Source organism: Cryptosporidium andersoni (genome assembly GCF_001865355.1).
Source record: "Cryptosporidium andersoni isolate 30847 chromosome Unknown contig_39, whole genome shotgun sequence".
In the NCBI taxonomy this organism is placed as follows: Eukaryota; Apicomplexa; class Conoidasida; order Eucoccidiorida; family Cryptosporidiidae; genus Cryptosporidium; species Cryptosporidium andersoni.
Window position 1 is genome coordinate 70976 of NW_027122789.1, and position 18722 is coordinate 89697.

At 26.8% G+C, this 18722-nt stretch overlaps 5 protein-coding genes across 5 annotated transcripts; 2 read left to right on the forward strand and 3 right to left on the reverse strand.

Annotated features, from left to right (window-relative positions):
• Nucleotides 1-34: 34 nt before the first annotated feature.
• On the forward strand, nucleotides 35-2485 carry cand_034620 (uncharacterized protein; the record flags this gene model as incomplete). The annotated part of the gene is made up of 1 exon (XM_067213688.1): nucleotides 35-2485. The coding sequence occupies one exon, from the start codon at nucleotides 35-37 to the stop codon at nucleotides 2483-2485; it is 2451 nt and encodes an 816-aa protein (XP_067070083.1).
• A 697-nt stretch (nucleotides 2486-3182) lies between these two features.
• On the reverse strand, nucleotides 3183-10710 carry cand_034630 (SEC63 domain-containing protein; the record flags this gene model as incomplete). Its single annotated transcript, XM_067213689.1, has 4 exons — nucleotides 3183-4454; nucleotides 4637-6663; nucleotides 6874-7036; nucleotides 7270-10710. The coding sequence occupies 4 exons, from the start codon at nucleotides 10708-10710 to the stop codon at nucleotides 3183-3185; spliced, it is 6903 nt and encodes a 2300-aa protein (XP_067070084.1).
• A 523-nt stretch (nucleotides 10711-11233) lies between these two features.
• On the forward strand, nucleotides 11234-12721 carry cand_034640 (uncharacterized protein; the record flags this gene model as incomplete). Its single annotated transcript, XM_067213690.1, has 1 exon — nucleotides 11234-12721. One exon carries the CDS (start codon nucleotides 11234-11236, stop codon nucleotides 12719-12721), a length of 1488 nt encoding a protein of 495 aa, XP_067070085.1.
• An 899-nt stretch (nucleotides 12722-13620) lies between these two features.
• Nucleotides 13621-14328, reverse strand: cand_034650 (FHA domain-containing protein; the record flags this gene model as incomplete). Its single annotated transcript, XM_067213691.1, has 1 exon — nucleotides 13621-14328. One exon carries the CDS (start codon nucleotides 14326-14328, stop codon nucleotides 13621-13623), a length of 708 nt encoding a protein of 235 aa, XP_067070086.1.
• A 430-nt stretch (nucleotides 14329-14758) lies between these two features.
• Nucleotides 14759-18568, reverse strand: cand_034660 (uncharacterized protein; the record flags this gene model as incomplete). Its single annotated transcript, XM_067213692.1, has 1 exon — nucleotides 14759-18568. One exon carries the CDS (start codon nucleotides 18566-18568, stop codon nucleotides 14759-14761), a length of 3810 nt encoding a protein of 1269 aa, XP_067070087.1.
• Between the last annotated feature and the right edge of the window lie 154 nt (nucleotides 18569-18722).

Here is an 18722-nt window from a genome sequence, read left to right on the forward strand (position 1 = left end):
ATATATATTGTCATTGTTTGACATTAGTACAATAATGAACAGTAATAAGCAAAATAAGTTTAGAAATAATGAGCAGAGATATAAAAAGACAAAGGATACGGGACATTATTCTTCTGAGATAATTATGTACTACGTAAGACTTAAGGATTTAATTCTAAAAGGAGATTTGTTAAAAGATGAGATAGGTTGTGAAACTATTACCCAACATATTATTGAAGATATAAATAAGAAAGAATTGGATAATTTATTATTAAGTGATCAAAGATGTAGTAAAGTAGTGGAGATAATTTTGGGAATTAGTACATTAAGTATTATACGACTTTTTTCTAAAGTAGAAGATGAATTAAAAAAAAATGAATACTTAGAATCTAATAATTTTAAAGATAACTTATTTAATAGATTGGAGGAATCTACCTCAAATTTTGTAACTGTATGTATAAAGATTTTGAATAAGATGGAATATTGCATATTTAATCAATATTCATCTCACATTGTACAAACAACACTAGAAAGTATTATATTATTAAATTCACATTTACAAGATTGTAAAATAAAGATAATATTAGAAAAATTAGAATTATTACAAATATCATTTATGGTAAATTTGCAAAATTTAACTCGTAATATTGGATGGATTAAGATTATATGTGATCCTTGTGGAAGTCATGTAGCGAGAACAATTATATCATCATGTATTGGAGATATAAAATTTGATATAAATGGATTGGAAGAACATATTTTATCACATTTAGGAAGAAGAAATCGTGCTTCAAGATTAAATTTGAAATTTAATAACCAAAATTATCTTTTAAAGGTCCCTGTAATGTTTAAAGAATTTCTATTATGTAAAGCTAGTGATATTGATGGAGATTCACTTTCTGGTCAAATATATGAATGTTTAAGATCTGATATAGAAGGTATTATATATGATCCATATGCATCTCCAACATTATCAGTTTTATGTTTTTCATTATATAAGATAAAAGATGAATTTCCTACAAATAAAGGAGTTAATAAGTTAAATAAATATAATCCACTTTATAAATTATTATCATGTATAATTACTCTTGGTCAAAAATCAAAAGATATATTGAATCCAGTAAAGAAAGTAGAGAAAATTAAACGATACTTAGTTAACTGCTCAATTAACTGGATGAACTCTGAAATTGCTAGTTGTACATTAGAAATGTTAATAGAATTAATACCTGATGAGGTATTTACTTTATGGATTAGTAGTCACTGTAATACAGATAATTTAGGATCGATAAAGGATATTAATTTAGATAATAAAGGTGTCCAAATAAGCTTAATTAATAAAATGGTTAGTTCATGTTATGGTAATTATATAATACAGAAGATATTAAAAAGTAATCGCCTTAATGAACCAGATTTTATACAATTAATAAAAGTGGTTGATTTTCAGGTTATTTTTAAATCTGGATATATAGGAGTCCTTAATTGTATATTAGAAACATGTAGGAAATTTCAATCTCACTATAAATTAGTAACAAAAAATATTTGGAAAGCTATAGAATTGAAAAGTAGTAATGATTATAAATATGCATTTGCTTGTTTAATTTTTTGTAAAACTAGATCTGAATTACAGAATATAATTGAGGAAAGAGAAATTAATTTAGATAAAATTGAAGGAGAAATAGAAGAAAGAATAGGAGATATAAATGATAGTACAATAATAGATGATAAAGATTCATTTGAGATAGTTAAAAAATCAAATGAGAATAGATTATCAAGACTTTCTACATCTACTTATGGATGTAATGTAATAAATTCATTAATACACTTTCCAGCAGAAACTATTCATCCTTTGATATCAGGTATAACATATTTTATTTCTCATTTTAAAGAAATAATGATTAAAGAATTAGGCATGAAACAATATGGTGTTAGGATGATAGAATCTATGGTAGGGGTTAATAGTCAGATACCTATAACAATAATTAGGAAATGGATTAATGCATTTTCTGGACATTTCTTAGAATTAGGACTTAATAATAATGGATCATTTGCAGTTTCAGCAATGTACAAAGCCTCTGATAAAATAATGAAAAGAAAAATAGTACAAGAATTATTAGATAAAGAAAATGGTGGAGCAGATATGATTAAATCAAGAAATTATTCATTATATAAGAGGTGTGAAATTCCATTATATTTAGAATTAGATGAGAAATTATGGGATATTTCTCAATCACAAAAAACTAAGACTAGAATAATGTTTAGTGATATTCTTAAGGAAGAACCTGAAATAAAGAATAAGAATATAAATAATGAAATTTTGAGTAAATCTTCAGAAAATAGAGTTAATAAACAAAAAAAGGAAAATAAATATTCTAATAATACACAATATTTTAAAGATAATAAATTAGATACAGAAATCAGCAAAAATTCTGATTCAAATGAGATTGATAAAGGAATGGAAAGTATCATTAAATTTATTAAGAATAAAAAGATAAAGAAATATGAGTAATTCATAAGAAAAAGTTAGTGAAATATCATATAATAATAGATTAGTTTAAATTTATTGTTGGTAATTCTTTATTATACTTAACTGTTATTCAATTTTTAATTATTTTTTAATTTGTATATTTCGAATTATGAAGATTATCAAATTTAATAGTAATTTATTTCTAAATACAGTAGTCTTGGAATTTTTTATTTAGAAAGATATGAAATATATGGTGATTTTTAATAACAAATTTTCATAAATATTGACTTTCAAATTTATTTTACATAAATATTTAAACACCATATATCTGAAAGAAATTGTATATATATATATATGGTTTGTAAATGTCATAATTTAATAATTAATCTAATTTGAAAGTTTGAATAATTAAGGATATAAATAATGTCTTTTTAATTATTTGTATAAATAAGCCGAATAACTTAAAAATTGTAATAAAGATCCAGTTTTTAGGGTATTTTATTAAAATTGAAATTATATTATTACTATTTAATTAATATTAATGACTATATAATTATTTTTATATTAAAGTGTAAATAGTGTAAATTCTATATATACTTAGAATATTAAAGATATTATTTACATTATTTAGTAGCAATAAAGATATAATTAATATTGATAATGAAATTTTCTATAAACTACTATATATAGTTTATGAACTTCAAATTTCTTTGTGCTTATACTATTATAGTATTCCTACTTAATTCATACTCACTTTTAAATTTATCATATATTCTTGATCACAACCAATATAACTATCACAAATTATGAGTAATTGGTACTTATAAATTCCAGAACTAGATGATGCTTGAAATGGTAACTTTATTTGATTTAATTCTTTATTCAGATTGACCCTCCTTATCCCAGATATAAGTTGTTCATCATCTTTTATTTGTAACAAAATAATCCACCACTGTTCATCCTTTTCTAATGGATAATATGGTGCAATAACAGGACTTAATTTTTCATTTTCAGAATCAGTCAAATCTCTTGTTATATCTATTAAAAGTACAAGATCTGTTCCACAACTACAGTAATAACTTGAAATTATATTTTGTCCTTGATCATTTAATTCAGATCCTACTTCTTGTTTGTTACTATCAGTCTTCCTTCTCTTATAATCATGTTGTTTAGTTGCACCATCAATGTCAATTTTAGCTTCAATAACTGGGAATCTATTGCAAGCTATTGCAATTTCGTGAATTTTTTCATCAGATAAATTTAATTCATTAAATATAGACATTCTAATATTGTCATTTGCTCCAATTAAGTCATAAATATCAAATATATTATACTTGAATAATATTGGAAGATGACTTTTATTTAAATGTGGAAGTTGTAATAATTTATCTTTAGGGTTTGATATTGCCTGAGTGATCTGTTGAGCAATTTCCATAGCCTTAATACTTGATTTTATTAATCCAGCTGAACAAGATACATCAACAAAGGCATATATTATAGGTATAACTAATTTTACTATCTCCATTGTATCATTATGTAAAATTGATGTCATAGGAAGCCTATTTAAATATGCATTTAATAGAATCAATATTTTAATTGATATATCTATTGAATCAAAGTTATTCATATTTGTGTAATTTGACATTTTCTGTAATATATGTATTTCACCTTTCCTTATTAAACAGTGATCTTGTAACTCTGGTACAGATGATATTATTGACAATATACTCATATGAGTTTTTTGTGATGAAATTGCTTGACTTAGGTATTCAATGCTATTAACTTTCAGAGAATAATATGCTGGAATTAAACTCAAGTTCAGAGGAATTATCAAATCACTTGTAATTGACTTATCCTTTTTAACTGAATCATCATCATATTCACTCTCTTCCCCAGATAGAGTAATACATTGAGCTGATGCAAGTGCAACTAATACATTTTCAAGAACTTCAGACAAATATTCAGATATATATCTTGGTGAACAATCTAATAGTCCATAATATGTAGGATTCTAAAAAATAAAAAAAATAAGTAATACAAATTGGTTTTACATAATGTATATAAATATCTTCTTTTTCAGGCAGTACGAATATAATATTTAACTAATCATAAAATTATCAAATTTACTTCATAGTAAATCATACATCATTAGAGGAAGATATTATATATAGTTTAAATAAGTAAATCACTTACCTTTGATAATCTCCTGTAAAAAAATGTCCAAGTAATCCAATCAATTGAATCTTGCCTAGATTTAATAACTTTTAAGGCAATTTCAGTATTTATAGAATCAATTATTCCATCTTCAAGATATGATTCCAATGGAATTGCATTATTTAATATATATTCATAGTATAATTTCTTACTGCTAGGACAGAGTAAAATAATATTACCAATATCACCTAATTTTGGTTTAATGCATCTTGCAACAATGCAACTTATATCAATGGCAGAGTAATTAATAATTCTCCTTAGATTTTTTGAGACTAAAATATCATCATCAAAACGTTGTGTATCCATAATTATTACTGTTGTGAATTGAACATTTAATTTCCATTTGAAATTTTCTGTAGCTATTAAAACAGTAATTACACCTTTTTTATAAGCTTCTAAAACTATTGTGAATTCATATTTAGACTGGGCTTCATGAAGAAATCCAATTCCAAGCATCATGCATATTTCTAAAAATTTCCCTAGTTTCATTTCATTTCCATAAATTTTTATAAATTCTTCAAATTTCATTGAAGTTTGTAATCTTAAAGTACAATAATTATTATTATTTAATTCACTCATTCTAAAAGATAAATCTTTAGCAACTATTGTGCAAGTTTCCTGGTCAGGTACATAGATTAGTAATGTAGAAGCTGATTCTATATCATTATTATCTAATTGACTATCCTTATCTTCAGTTTTAGATTGGCTTATTTCTGTCTGTGTTTTCATTACATATTTTTGTAGGTATTTTGGGAGTTGTCTAATCATTGATAATATACGTCCAGATCTATAATAAGAATCAAACCCTTTTATAGATAAGCGAATTGGGTTTGGACGTATAGATGGATGGAAAGAAAATATACCATCTTTTGAAACTCCTAGCCATTCTGCTACATCCTTTGCATTTGATATACTCATAGAATATCCAATAATACGTAACTCAATATCAAGAGGAGATATCAAATAACGTATACGAGATATTGTAGACTCAATAATTGGGCCATATCTAATAGTTGATAATAACTCAATATGATCAATTATCAATAGTTTCAGATTTCTCAGTAGTGCTCTAGCTTTAACAAGCCTTCTAGATACTTTGTCCCAGTGATCAAATGTTGATATAATCAAAGAATATTTATTTGCTTTTTCAATATCTCCATTAACATTTCCAGCAAATTCACCAACTATATCACCAAATACTGCTTTGAGTTTATTTGCTCTATAGGGTAACATTTCTGGATTCCCACATAAATACAATACTTTGAAGAATTTAGGTTCTTCAAGGTTCTCCAATAGTCTTGAGATTGCAATACAAGTGCATATAAATTGTCCAGATCTTGGTGAAGCTGCTATAAATAAATTTGTATTTGAATTATACAATATATTAAATAATTGTGTTTGCACTGCATTAAATGTAGTAATCTTATTAATATTAAATTCTTTTTTATCCATATATGTATCTTCGAACTCAATAGCTTTCCTTATGTATGATATAGATTGTTTTGTTCTAAATGCACTTTCGATTTTCATAGGTTGTAAATCTAATAGTTCAGTGAATGGTGTTTCTTTAGGTAGTAATATCATTTTTTGAAGTGATATGTGAATATAAGTTTCTGAGTGTAGCCAACGATCAGCAATAGCTCTAATAAATAAAACTGGTGGTAGAGGATGGTCAATAAATATATGGCATGATAATAAATGTTTTTGATCAAGCTTTACTTCATCTGTATAATTAAAAAAATTTGGCGGAGGCTTAATAATAATCATTTCTGAATAGTATAGTTTTTCTCCATTGCAATCTTCAATAAATATCCAAAATGTTTCTCCAGTAGTATTTGTTTCAATTGAAGTGCTCCCATCTATTGGTTGACCATGAATATTAAAATCCCAGTTAAACTTTGGTCTAGCTAATATGTCAAATTGTAATATAGTATTATTAATTGATTGAACAGTAGCAGATAGTTCTATCTTCGGTATTTTACGTATTAAATTATAAAGTCCAGGACCTATAATAATTTTCGGAAAGATAATTAAAAGTATAATTTGTTCACTTGACACTAAATTTATATTTATAAAGTAAATCAGAATCAAATATTGCATCAGTATATTTGATAATATCTCATATGAGATGTTCAATCAAATGATTCAGACATATGCTTGTCAAATACATTTGAATCATCATTTTATATTATAAATAAAAAGTTGATTAAACGTACCTAGTTTGTTTGATCTCAATAATTCACCTAATTGTTGTGAAGTAAAATCATAATATTTATTCCATTGGATATCTTTCTTCTCTAATCTTTTAATTATATCATCAGATACACCTTTAAATTGTCTAAGAGGGCACATTGCTTCCCAACATCGCCTTTCAATCATCTAAAAACAAGAAAGTTTATATTTTATATATTTAGAGAACAAATAGTAGTTTGTAGTAATAATAGATATATATATACTACAGTGAAAATTCAGATTTAAAACGTCAACAGTTTCATTTAATAAAACTTCTGAAACTTTGTTCCAGTTTTATTTATCAATGGTAGTGACAAGATAGTAACGTTGAGTTCATCATTATTAAGAGATATAAGCTAGATGAATATGAATTAACTTACCGTTGCTATTGTTAATGCCTTTTTTGCAGCTCCTGACCAGCCTTTTCTTAAAGCCATATCAAAAAGAGCTCTGCATATTCTTGGAGATGCTTGCACAATTGAATATAAATCAGCTAATAATGTCAACTTAGAGTTGATCCATCTTGATCCAGTAAGGTAAAGTTGAATCAAGACATTTACCTTCATGCTTGTGTCAATATCTTCGCCTGTACCTTGCACTGGTATTGGTACCTTATTTACTAACTTTTCCAGTTCAGACTTTTCTTCACTCCTTACAGGCAAAAATTTAAATTCTTTACAAAAAGATAAAAGTCTAAAAAGTTGAATCTCATTTATTTGAGGGTATAATTGTTTTTCAAGATCCTGTACTGTTTCTGGACTTAAGTAATATAATGAAGATATTTGCCCAAGTAAAGAAGGTATAATAATATCCGTTCTGTAGTCATATTGTATAGCACCTAATTTATCTAAAGTAAGTAGTGCAGATTCTACTATACGAGTACAATAATTTTCTATTAGTTCATCATTTAATTCAGTAGTTATGTCTTCTGTGGTATCCCTTATACATGTATTTATAGTTATAGATGAGTCCACATTCAAACCATATAATTTCGGATTTTGTTTTAATCTAATATATAAGAATGTTTTTTTAATCCATTTGAGTACATCCAATTTTCCTTGTATATTCCCGAGGACAATTTCAGCATTAATTATATCCGGTAATTTACTTATAAGCTGTGATTCAATATAAAATTGTTGATTAAAAAGAGAAGAATAGTAAGTAAGATTCTGATAATCTGTAATAATTATTCCATGACCATCTATATCATATTGAGGTCTCCCTCCTCTACCAATCATTTGAAATATATCCAGTGGAGATAATTCACTCCATTGCCCAGTTTCTGGCTTATATACTTGAGTTCCTTTTATTATTACAGTATGTGCAGGTAAATTGACTCCCCATGCTAGTGTTGCAGTTGTAACCAAAATCTGAATATGACCATCAGCAAACAAATCCTCAACTATCTTTCTATCAGTACGGACAAGTCCTGCATGGTGAATGGCTATTCCACATGGTAATACATCTTTTAAATTATCAGATTTTATACCACTTAATTCATCTAATAAAATTTCCCGACTAACGTTGCTATTTCCAGGGAAAAAAGAGTTAAGCAAACCATCACTTGTAGCTTTATCACGTATAAACTTTGCAGTTTGTATAGTATCTTTTCTAGAATGAACAAAAACTAGTATTTGGTGTTCTCTAACACTTTTCATTATCTTTTCATATAATATACTGTTTAGCATTTGCAGCCTTCTGAAGCCCTTCTTTTCTCTAATCCCAATATAAGTTTGTTTAAGTGGAACTGGACGATATTCAGGTCCAAAGTAAAATAAACCAACTCTTGGATTAACTTCCAGAAATCTTGCAACATCAAGGTAATTTGGTAATGTAGCGGAAAGTCCAACCAATCTAATTTTGTTTTTCAAGAGTGAATTTATTTGACCTTCATTATCTTTAAATCTAGCAACTAGGCCTTCCAATACAGCACCACGTGTATCATGAAGCATGTGAATTTCATCAATAATTATAAGTTTTAATACATCTGACAATCCATCACTCATCTTCCTTGTAATTACATCCAGTTTTTCTGGAGTAGTTATAAAGATTTGAGTTGATTCCATCAATGATCTACTCACTCTAGTATCACCAGTCATTTCATTTACAACAATTCCAAGTGGTTTTAGTCTAATCCTTAGGGACTCAACTTGTTCAGTAACCAAAGCTTTCATAGGTGATATATAAACAATCTTAAATTTAGAAGTATCAAAATTAAATTCTTCATTAATTGAAGACTCGGAAGTTTTTCTCATAAATAGAGACAAAGTATTCAGAATACATAATAAAGCAATATTGGTTTTCCCCGATCCTGTAGGAGCACATACTAAAATATTTTCATCATTTTCATTTAAAGCTACATTGCAAACTTTGCTTTGAATTAAGTTTAATCTATCAATTCCAACACTCTTAAAACAAGGATGACACCATTTTGGTAGTTCATCAATTGGAACAATCTTGATATTTTCATTTTGTTTAATCCTTAAGGGTGGTACTATAATTTCATCATATTCCTTTCCTTCTATTTTCTCTGATCCTTCTGGAAGTACTACTTTGGATGAAATATTGGAATTCATAGTTTGTTCCATATATAACTGATCAAAGTCAATAATATCACTCATGTACTTCTTATTTTCACTACTAACATCTCTATCTTCAACAGAAACTATATGGCTCTCTTCTATCTGTTTCTTTATTGAATTAAGAAATCCGAAATCTTTGCTTTTCCAAGTGGTGGGTTTATTTATTAAATCAAGTACATTTGCACCCTCAGGATGATTCTTCATTTCTTCAATTATTTTAGCACGTTCATCTTCAGAAGAAGCTTGACCTAATAGGGTACAATAGTATATTTTCCATTGGTTCATTAATATAGTTTTAATCCATGAAAAGTGTTCATAGTTAAAGAGAGTTACTAGAGAATTTTCACATTCCTGAGAATCATCATTTTTCAAAATATCTAAAATCAGCTTTTCCATTTCTAGTGATTTTTCTGCATCCTTAAATATACTATAAAGTTCTCGCTGAAGCCAATAAGCATCTATTTTATGTATCTCTACTTCATAATTATCTTTCTCAGTTTTAGATTGACTTTTGTCTTCTATTCTTCGCACATATTCCTGTTCTAAATTATTTTCATCAGCTACTTCATCTTCACTTATATCCTCCTCAACATAATCTTCATCACTTCCATCTTGGATTATACCTAAGTAATCTCTTTCTTGGTTATTATAGTTATCCTCGTCAAATACTACTGCAACACCGAGAGGATCATCATTCTCTGGAACTTCATCATCCAAATTTGGATTGAAATCAGTTAGTTTACGTCCTAGTTGAGACACTTTCTTAAAATCATCAATAGATATGTCACCTAAAACTTCAGAGCATCTTCTCAGTTTCTCATCCTCAACAATTTCCTCATCTTTCAATATGGTCATCAATTCAAATAAAGTATCTTTTAGTATATTTCCAGGCTGTGATCCCATAATATCGGTTAAATTATCTAAGAATTCTTCATATACTACTCTTGTCTCCACAGTAGTAGGAGTATATGTATTGTAACTATTAATATCTATATCTAAAATGTTAATCTTTTCAGAGTTATCTATTTTATTCTTTCGTAAATGTTTTACATTACTTTTCTCAAGAGACTTCTTAGGCTTAGAAGACAAAGCTAAATCGCCCATTTTGTACTTTATCTTGCCTACAAGACTTTCTGCTTCTCCACTAGGTGCATTTTCACGATTTCTTTGATTTGTCTGAATGACTAGGTTACTATTGAATTTATATGCAAATCTCTTATGCTTCTCACATTCGTCCATTTTCTCTTTTCATAACATAGAAAAAAAGTTATCTTGGATGACTCGGGAATACCTTTGAAGATTTTCGATACCCTTATATATTAAAGCACTGCTACATTGGCGCCTAAAAATGTTATCTAGCTAAACCCTAAACCAGTATATTAAATGAAATTAGTAAATCTTGGAGAGCATATATAGTTCTTAAGATTGTCTCATTATCTACTAAATTTGTACAATATCTTTAGAACTTAAAGAGAACGAGTACATATTACAGTTCACAAGTCTTGTAGAATAATATTTGAGACAAACTAAATCTAATATGTAAAAAACAGTGAAATTACAAAAAGGGCACTGGGGAAGGAAATTTTAAATATTTTGAGATTGTATTAGTTAAAACTATTGGTTCATATAGAATATTAATATTTGGACTGCCAATATTTAATAACCATAGTTCAGTCTTGACTAATTTCTGGAATTGCGCTTAACTTTTCATCTAACAAAATCGAAACTTTAGGATTAAAACTATTGTTACTATTATATAGCAATGAAACAGTGTCACTATTCAATACTGGGGGTGGATATAAAGGCTAGTAATGAAGAAATACGCCAAGCTTACAAGAAACTCTCCTTATTATGGCATCCTGATAAAAATAGAGACAGGGTTAAAGAAGCTACACATCAATTTCAGTTGATATCTGCAGCACATGAAGTACTTAGTGATCCTAAAGAGAGAGCTTGGTATGATTCACATAGGAAACAAATCTTATCTGGTAAAGAAGAAAATGAAGATATAGAAAGTGCCTCAACTTTAAATTTATGGAAATATTTTAGCAGAGATGCTTTTACAGAATTTGATGATAGTATTGAAGGCTTTTATAACGTATATTCTAATATATTTGAAGAAATTGTCAAAGACGAACTATTTTATGTTGGCAAAAATAGCTCAGAAGATCAATTCTGGAAAAATGCACCCAAATTCGGGACATCTAAAACAGATCTAAATGATATAATGATATTTTATAGGTTTTGGAGTAATTTTATTACAAATAAGAGTTTTGGTTGGAAAGATTTATGGAATTTAACTGAGGCTCCTAATAGACAGGTTAGAAGAACAATGGAAGCTGAAAATATAAAGGAGAGGAAAAAGGCCAAAAAAAGTTTTAATGAGACAGTCAGACGTCTAGTTGATTATGTTAAGAAGCGTGATCCAAGAGTTATTATGTATATGCGCAATAAGACTGAGGAAATGAATAGAAAAATCAACTTAGAAGAGCAAAAAAAGAAGTTAGAAGAAATTAGAAGAAGTGAATTACGTGAACAAGCTAGATTAGAAGAGATCAAAAGAATGGAAGAGCTTGAAAAAGAGCGCAAACTTGCATATGGAGAATTTTATGAGTCTTCAGATGATTTACAAAGTTCTGCAGAAGAACAAATTATTTATTATTGTAAGCCTTGCAATAAAACTTTCAAAAGTGAACCCCAATACAACACTCATATAAAAAGTAAAAAGCATTTATCGAAAGTTCCTAAGAATGAAACTGAATTATCGAAACCATCACCCACTAAAAATATCCATAAAAAAGATCACTTGCATTTGAATAATACTGACTCAAATTGTGGTAGTCAAACAGAATATTCAAAACCAAACTTTAAAGATTCAATTAAATATTTATCAATTTCTTTAGATAAAAATAAGTTTGAAGTAGGAGAGGTATTAGATTTAATTAAAAATATAAATATTGATGACTCTACTGTTCATGAATCAGCAGAAAATAATGAAGATATTTTTCAAATTTCATCTGAATCTGATGATAAATCTAAAACTAACAAGAAACAGAAAAAAAAAAAGAATAAGAATAAAGATAAGCTTTCAAATGAGAAATCATGCTTAAAAGAGGATTCTTCTTGGAAATGTTTGGTTTGTACTAGTGTTTTTGAATCTAGGAACAAACTTTTTACTCATGTAAAAGAAATGAATCATGCTGCTATAAAGACTAATGATATAACTAAAAAATCTAAAGTTAAGAGATAAAATGTAATTTAAATTAATATAAATTCAATTATATTTCTTTTATATAATCATTTAATTTACTGAAGTATCTTCATTCTACAAAAAAAATATTATACAATATATAATCTTGTTTTAAGATAAATTTACTAATACTAAATACTCGGTTTATTTCAGATTAATAATATAAACTCAAATTCAGATATAATTATCATTAAATATTTAAGAAAACATATACCAGTAAATTAAAACTTATATATATAATTAATATGACTTAAGAATGTTAAACTTTCAATATCACTTACAAAAAATAAGTCTACTAATAGTTTTAAATAAGCTATCTTTTTGCATGACTTTAACTTTTTTTCTACTATTAAGAACAAAATACTCCAATTTTACATAATATTTTCCTAAACATAGAATCAGGTATATTAAATTCTTTATTTGCAATATATATCTACAATATTATATAATCACGAAAGTTACAAATTTGTATTTGTGAATTTTGAAATTTTTAAGTGATTCTAATCTCAAAAGTAGTAGTTAGCTTCTGGTATATTATTATAGCTACTTAATATTATGCAAATAAAAAATATCTACACAATTCATTTACTTTAATAATCTAACAATATTAGAATAGGTAGTAATTAGATATTTGAGTTTTATTGATATCTGAAAGTATCATTAAATCTACTAGTTAACTCTCTAGAATTTATTAACTGAAAATTATAAGTAGTTTAAATAAATCTAATGCTAATCTATAACAAGTTTTATGTATTTATATTTTATATTTCATAAAATAAAATATTTAAATTATGGCTCATTTCAAGGAAGAAAAAAGTCATGACTAAGTGTTGTACTTTATCTACATTATAAATATGACTTTATTGTTAAATCAAAATATCTACATATTAATTTAGATATTATATAATAATTCTGTATGTCCAAGGATTATACTCAGATAATATTGCTGATATATTTGTACATTTCTCATTGTATTTGTACTTTGATCCAAAGCTGATAATATCGCCATTTTTAAGGATAACATGTTTAATTTTTTTATTGTTGACAAATGTCCCATTTACTGATCCACAATCTACTAAGTAAATATTTCTTATAGATCCAAAATTATCATACTTGCAATATATACAGGCATGATTTCTGGATAATATTAGCAATTTACAATGATTTATATTACTTGGTAAATCACTTTCTGAAGATCTACCAATTTTCAGTCCCTCAGAGCATACATCTATTCTAAACAATCGTTTACCTGATAAACTTTCAAGCATGCATATTTTATTAGGTGTGTGATACGGAAAGGGTGATATTGTTGAGTTTCTAATATCATAAGATCTTAAAAAATCCAAGTCTCTATTTACTATCTTGACATCTTCTTTTACAAATTCTTTATTCTTAGAGCATTTTTGCAGTTTATTTAGTTTTGTTTTTGAGAATAAAGAACAGTTCTCAAGCTTATAGTTTTCCACAGAAGGCGGGGAACCACTTGAAATAGAATTTCGTTCTATATCAGAGACTTCAAGATTTTCTTCGTTATTTTGACAAAAATTTACTACTTCTTCATAATTAGAAGTGTTGTCAACAATCCTTTTCTTTCTACACTTTGTCATTATAAGTTCATATTATCAAAAATGTATAAAGTATAATAACCACACCCTTTGTCCTAAATACATTTCAGCGGTTTTTTTGGGCGCTTAGTTGAACAAAAAGTTAGTAGATTTTGTACCTAAGGACAAGTTAGTTATATCGCACTCTCTGCTAATTACTTGTAGAACTTAAATGATCAAGAATATTTATATGAATCAGTAAGAAATAATGGAATAAAAAATTAATACTGGGGAGATATTTAATATTAAAATTACAAAGTGACTAGGAAGTATCTTTGGAATTTGTATCCAATAGCTAATTTAGATGAACTCCTATTATCCTAGAATTATTAATAATATATGATAATATTAAGACTCAATAAGTTATGTATTTATTTTAATTTATTTATTAATAAAGACTCAGTAGGATATCTATAGATATATAATAGTTAAATTACAACTTAATCCTTTTTTGATCAGGTAGAAGAGTCTTAACCTTGTTAAGCTGCTTCTTCACTTTACTTTGATTAGTACTTTGTAGAATTTGTATTGTATATTCATGTGCACTTTTTAGTACATCTTGTAATTCACATACTTGGATATTATTATTAGGGATTACTGACAATGAATTAGCAAGTAGTATTGTTATTCTTAAGAATTCAATTTTCTGTAATGAAGTATTGAATTTAATATTTGTAAAGTGATCTCGTTCAGTATCTGAAATTACATGAAGAATGAGAATCTTAACAGTTTGAATAATTTCCTTAGTAGAGATATCTTCAGTAATTAATTCCTTATTACAAAGTAATAATATTCTATTCATAATAAAGAGATATTCACGGAGCTGAAACGATGTTTTTGAGCACTGTGTAATTTCATTAAAATTCGAAAGAGTATTTTTTACTAAGAATTTTGGTGGGATACGCTGTATTAGTTTAAGAATATAAGGAGATGTAATAATTCCACATTTCTTTTGGCTTATCCAGGACTTAATTGTATTATTAAATATATGTCCCATTTGAGTTCCATCAATATCAAATTTGATTAGAATTGTAATTAGTGAAATAGAGATATTTTCTAATTGCTTAGTAAAATGACCTAATTTATTTTTCATGGATTTATCACCTTTTTTTTTATTCCAACGATTTAATGTTTGTGATTCAACAACAGGTTTACTTAAAATATGCATAAGTAATTTTGCAACATCTCCAATATCATCAATGTAAATAGGATCTTTGAATATATTTAATTGTAATATCTTAGTAAATATACTTTTGAGTTTGTTAGTATAATCACAAAATACAGAAAGTATATTCTTCATTGAATAATAAAGTGAATGTCTGCATCCAACACGATATCCCTCCAGTAATAATATTAAAGAACGTAAAATTGCTAATATAGAATTAGGTGTTGGCTTACAAATAATGATTGTATTTGTGATGGAAGATATCATATCTAATGCTCGAAGTTTATTTTGCATAATCACATTAATATCTGCAATATTCTGTTTTTCTATATCCTTGATTTGTAATTGTTTTTGGCGTATAGGTGGAAGAGGTACATCATCATCTAATAAATGAGCTAACGTAGATTCCTGACCAAATAGAATGGTGTCATTTTGATCCATTTCTATATCAGTTGATAGATCTTCTCCAACTTCAATATCTGAATAATTTGTATTAGAATTAAGTTCACAATTATCATTATTCACCTCAATATCCTCTTCATCTTCATATTCTCCAAATGTTCCTGCATCCACATTCCAGAAATCAGGAAGTTGTGAGACCCTCTGAGATATCAAAACTATTTGTTCAGCATCATTATCACTAATAATTATTGGGAATTTTATTAAACATTGTGCCATATTCTGGATTCCAGCTATTAATACACTAGATTCTTTGAAGTTATCTTCTAAAGTAAACAAAAGATTTAATGTTTTATTTAAAAATTCTTTTTCACTAATTTCAAAAAGTTCCATAATGAATGATTCAATTATATTTGATCCACTTGTTATATATAAAATAGATAAAGAGTTTGTAAAAAGTGTCAATCCTATTTGGGTACAATTTTCTATTTTCTTCATTTGATACTTTTTATATTTTTTCATGAAAGGTATATTCTCATCACTGTTTTTATTATTTGGATTAAAGTCTTTTATAAGCTCATAAACTTTTTGATTGTACAAGCTTAATTCTGATAGTATATCGGAAGTAATATTATCATTTATATTCAATAATTTTTCCAAAATTTGTTGAGTTAAACGTGAAATTGTCTTCTCTGATCTTGGGAAAGATGCTTGATAATATAATTCTGACCAATCAGAATTATTATCCCCATAAGATATAATGCTTCTAATAATTTCAATAGAATCTGAAAGTAAGTGGATAAGTCCCGATATATCCCCTTGTATTTGTAGTATATTTTCTCTGTATTGCACTATCTCGAATAAAACATTATCAACCCATTGGTGTTTACGCCACTTTGTATTAATTAGATTTGTATCATCTTCATCATTATCTTGAATATGCTTATTAATGTCTGCTTCTTCAGCTATTTTTACAAATTTAAATCCACACTCTATTGTTTTCTCCAAAGGTTCGGAGTTGGGAATTATACGTATAAGATTCTTTAATAATATTTTTAGATTTTGACTTGATCTACCAAAGATAGTATTGATACAACTCCAAAACATCTTACTCCTTATTTCGTCGGGTAGTTTTATTTCCTTTTCAATCATTTGTGTAATTTCTACAGCTTTTTTAACTGTCGAATCATCTAAAGAATTGTAATTATCCCAAAATACTTGAGATATAGTGCTATAATCAAGGGATTGTAGAGATGGTTTATCATTAAATTTATTGGGATTTCCAAATATATCAATATATTCACTATTAAAGGAAAAATTGCCTATATTTTCATTATTTTTGGATTTTACAAATTCCTTTGTATTATGATCTTTACCAATTACAATATTTATTAATGTATCGACATAAAATATTGCAAAAAATAATGACTTGTTATCATATATACATGACCTCATAAACCAAGTAGTACATTTTGATTCAGAAGATAGCAATCTACTAAATATACCTTCTATATCTTCGATATTTAAATTTGAATTCCCTAAATTAAAAAAATATCTGCATTTAAGAGCAATATGAAGGATTATTCTAGCTCCAGTAAAATGTTTTCGATATAGTGAGTTAGTATCAAAATAAAATTTCTCTATTGAGTCAATAATGTTATGTATAGCTAGCTTTGCAATTAGTGAAGGTGTATATGGGGATTGTATTACATATTCCAAAAGATAATCAATTACTAGTGGTAATCTAGGATGAAAGAATGTACAAAATTCCAAATATTTCAAAATTATACTACTTTGAAGTTTATCTAATGGATGATTAGAAAATAAAAGTTGCTTCCAATCTTTCCATCTTGAATTAGTAGAAATAGTAATTTTTTCCAAGTCATCCAAATCATTCATATCTTCTGGTAATGTAATTTTTATAAAATCAGTTTTTTTTTCAGCAAATAGTCTTAATCTAAAGTATAACATTAATATTGATAATCTAGATGCATAGATCATGGGTTCATTATTGGGATTTATATTATCAAATAATTTCTGGATCTTCTGGGATATAAATTTAATACATAGTATTGGATCAACTTCAGAAAAATCTACTGTTATTCTGTATAAAATTTCGCATATCATATCTTGTAGATAAATCTTTATGTCATATATTAACCATAAATTTTCATATATAGATTCTATATAAGGTTGGGATAATCTTGTTTTAAAGAAACCAGTTCGAATTATTACTATATAGCCTAATAAAAGACCAATTATTCTATCTCTTAAATCTCCCACTGTATTTGAATTTGTTTTACCTTTCGATTTTAATTCTTTTTTAATACTTTCCAAATAATGTTTTTCAATACCTGATAAAATGGTTGATGTTGGAACTTTTGTATATTTTGAAAGTAATACAGATAGACAGGCACTATAACCACGTCTTACACACTCTCTAGGTGACTCTAATCCTCTTATTAAACGATTTATGGTATATTCTAAATCTCTGCTGCCTTTAATAAAAGATGGTAGTATTACAAGATTTCTATTTCTGTCTATCTTGTCATAATCCTTGTTTTCAGTACTTTCTGATAAATTTATACTTGATATAACTCCTTCTATTGCTAATATACATGATTCTTCATCACAATTGCCTAAGTCCCAAAAGTATTGTAGGAATTTGGGATTATCCATTCTTTAATATATAATGCCAGTCAAGACATTACTAATATAGGTTAATACCCATTGAGGCGCCAACTTTTTCGAAATATTTTAGCTAAAAGTAGAGTATAGCTGTTTTATAATATATCAATATCAATATTTAGGAAATATTTACTGGGATATCAGC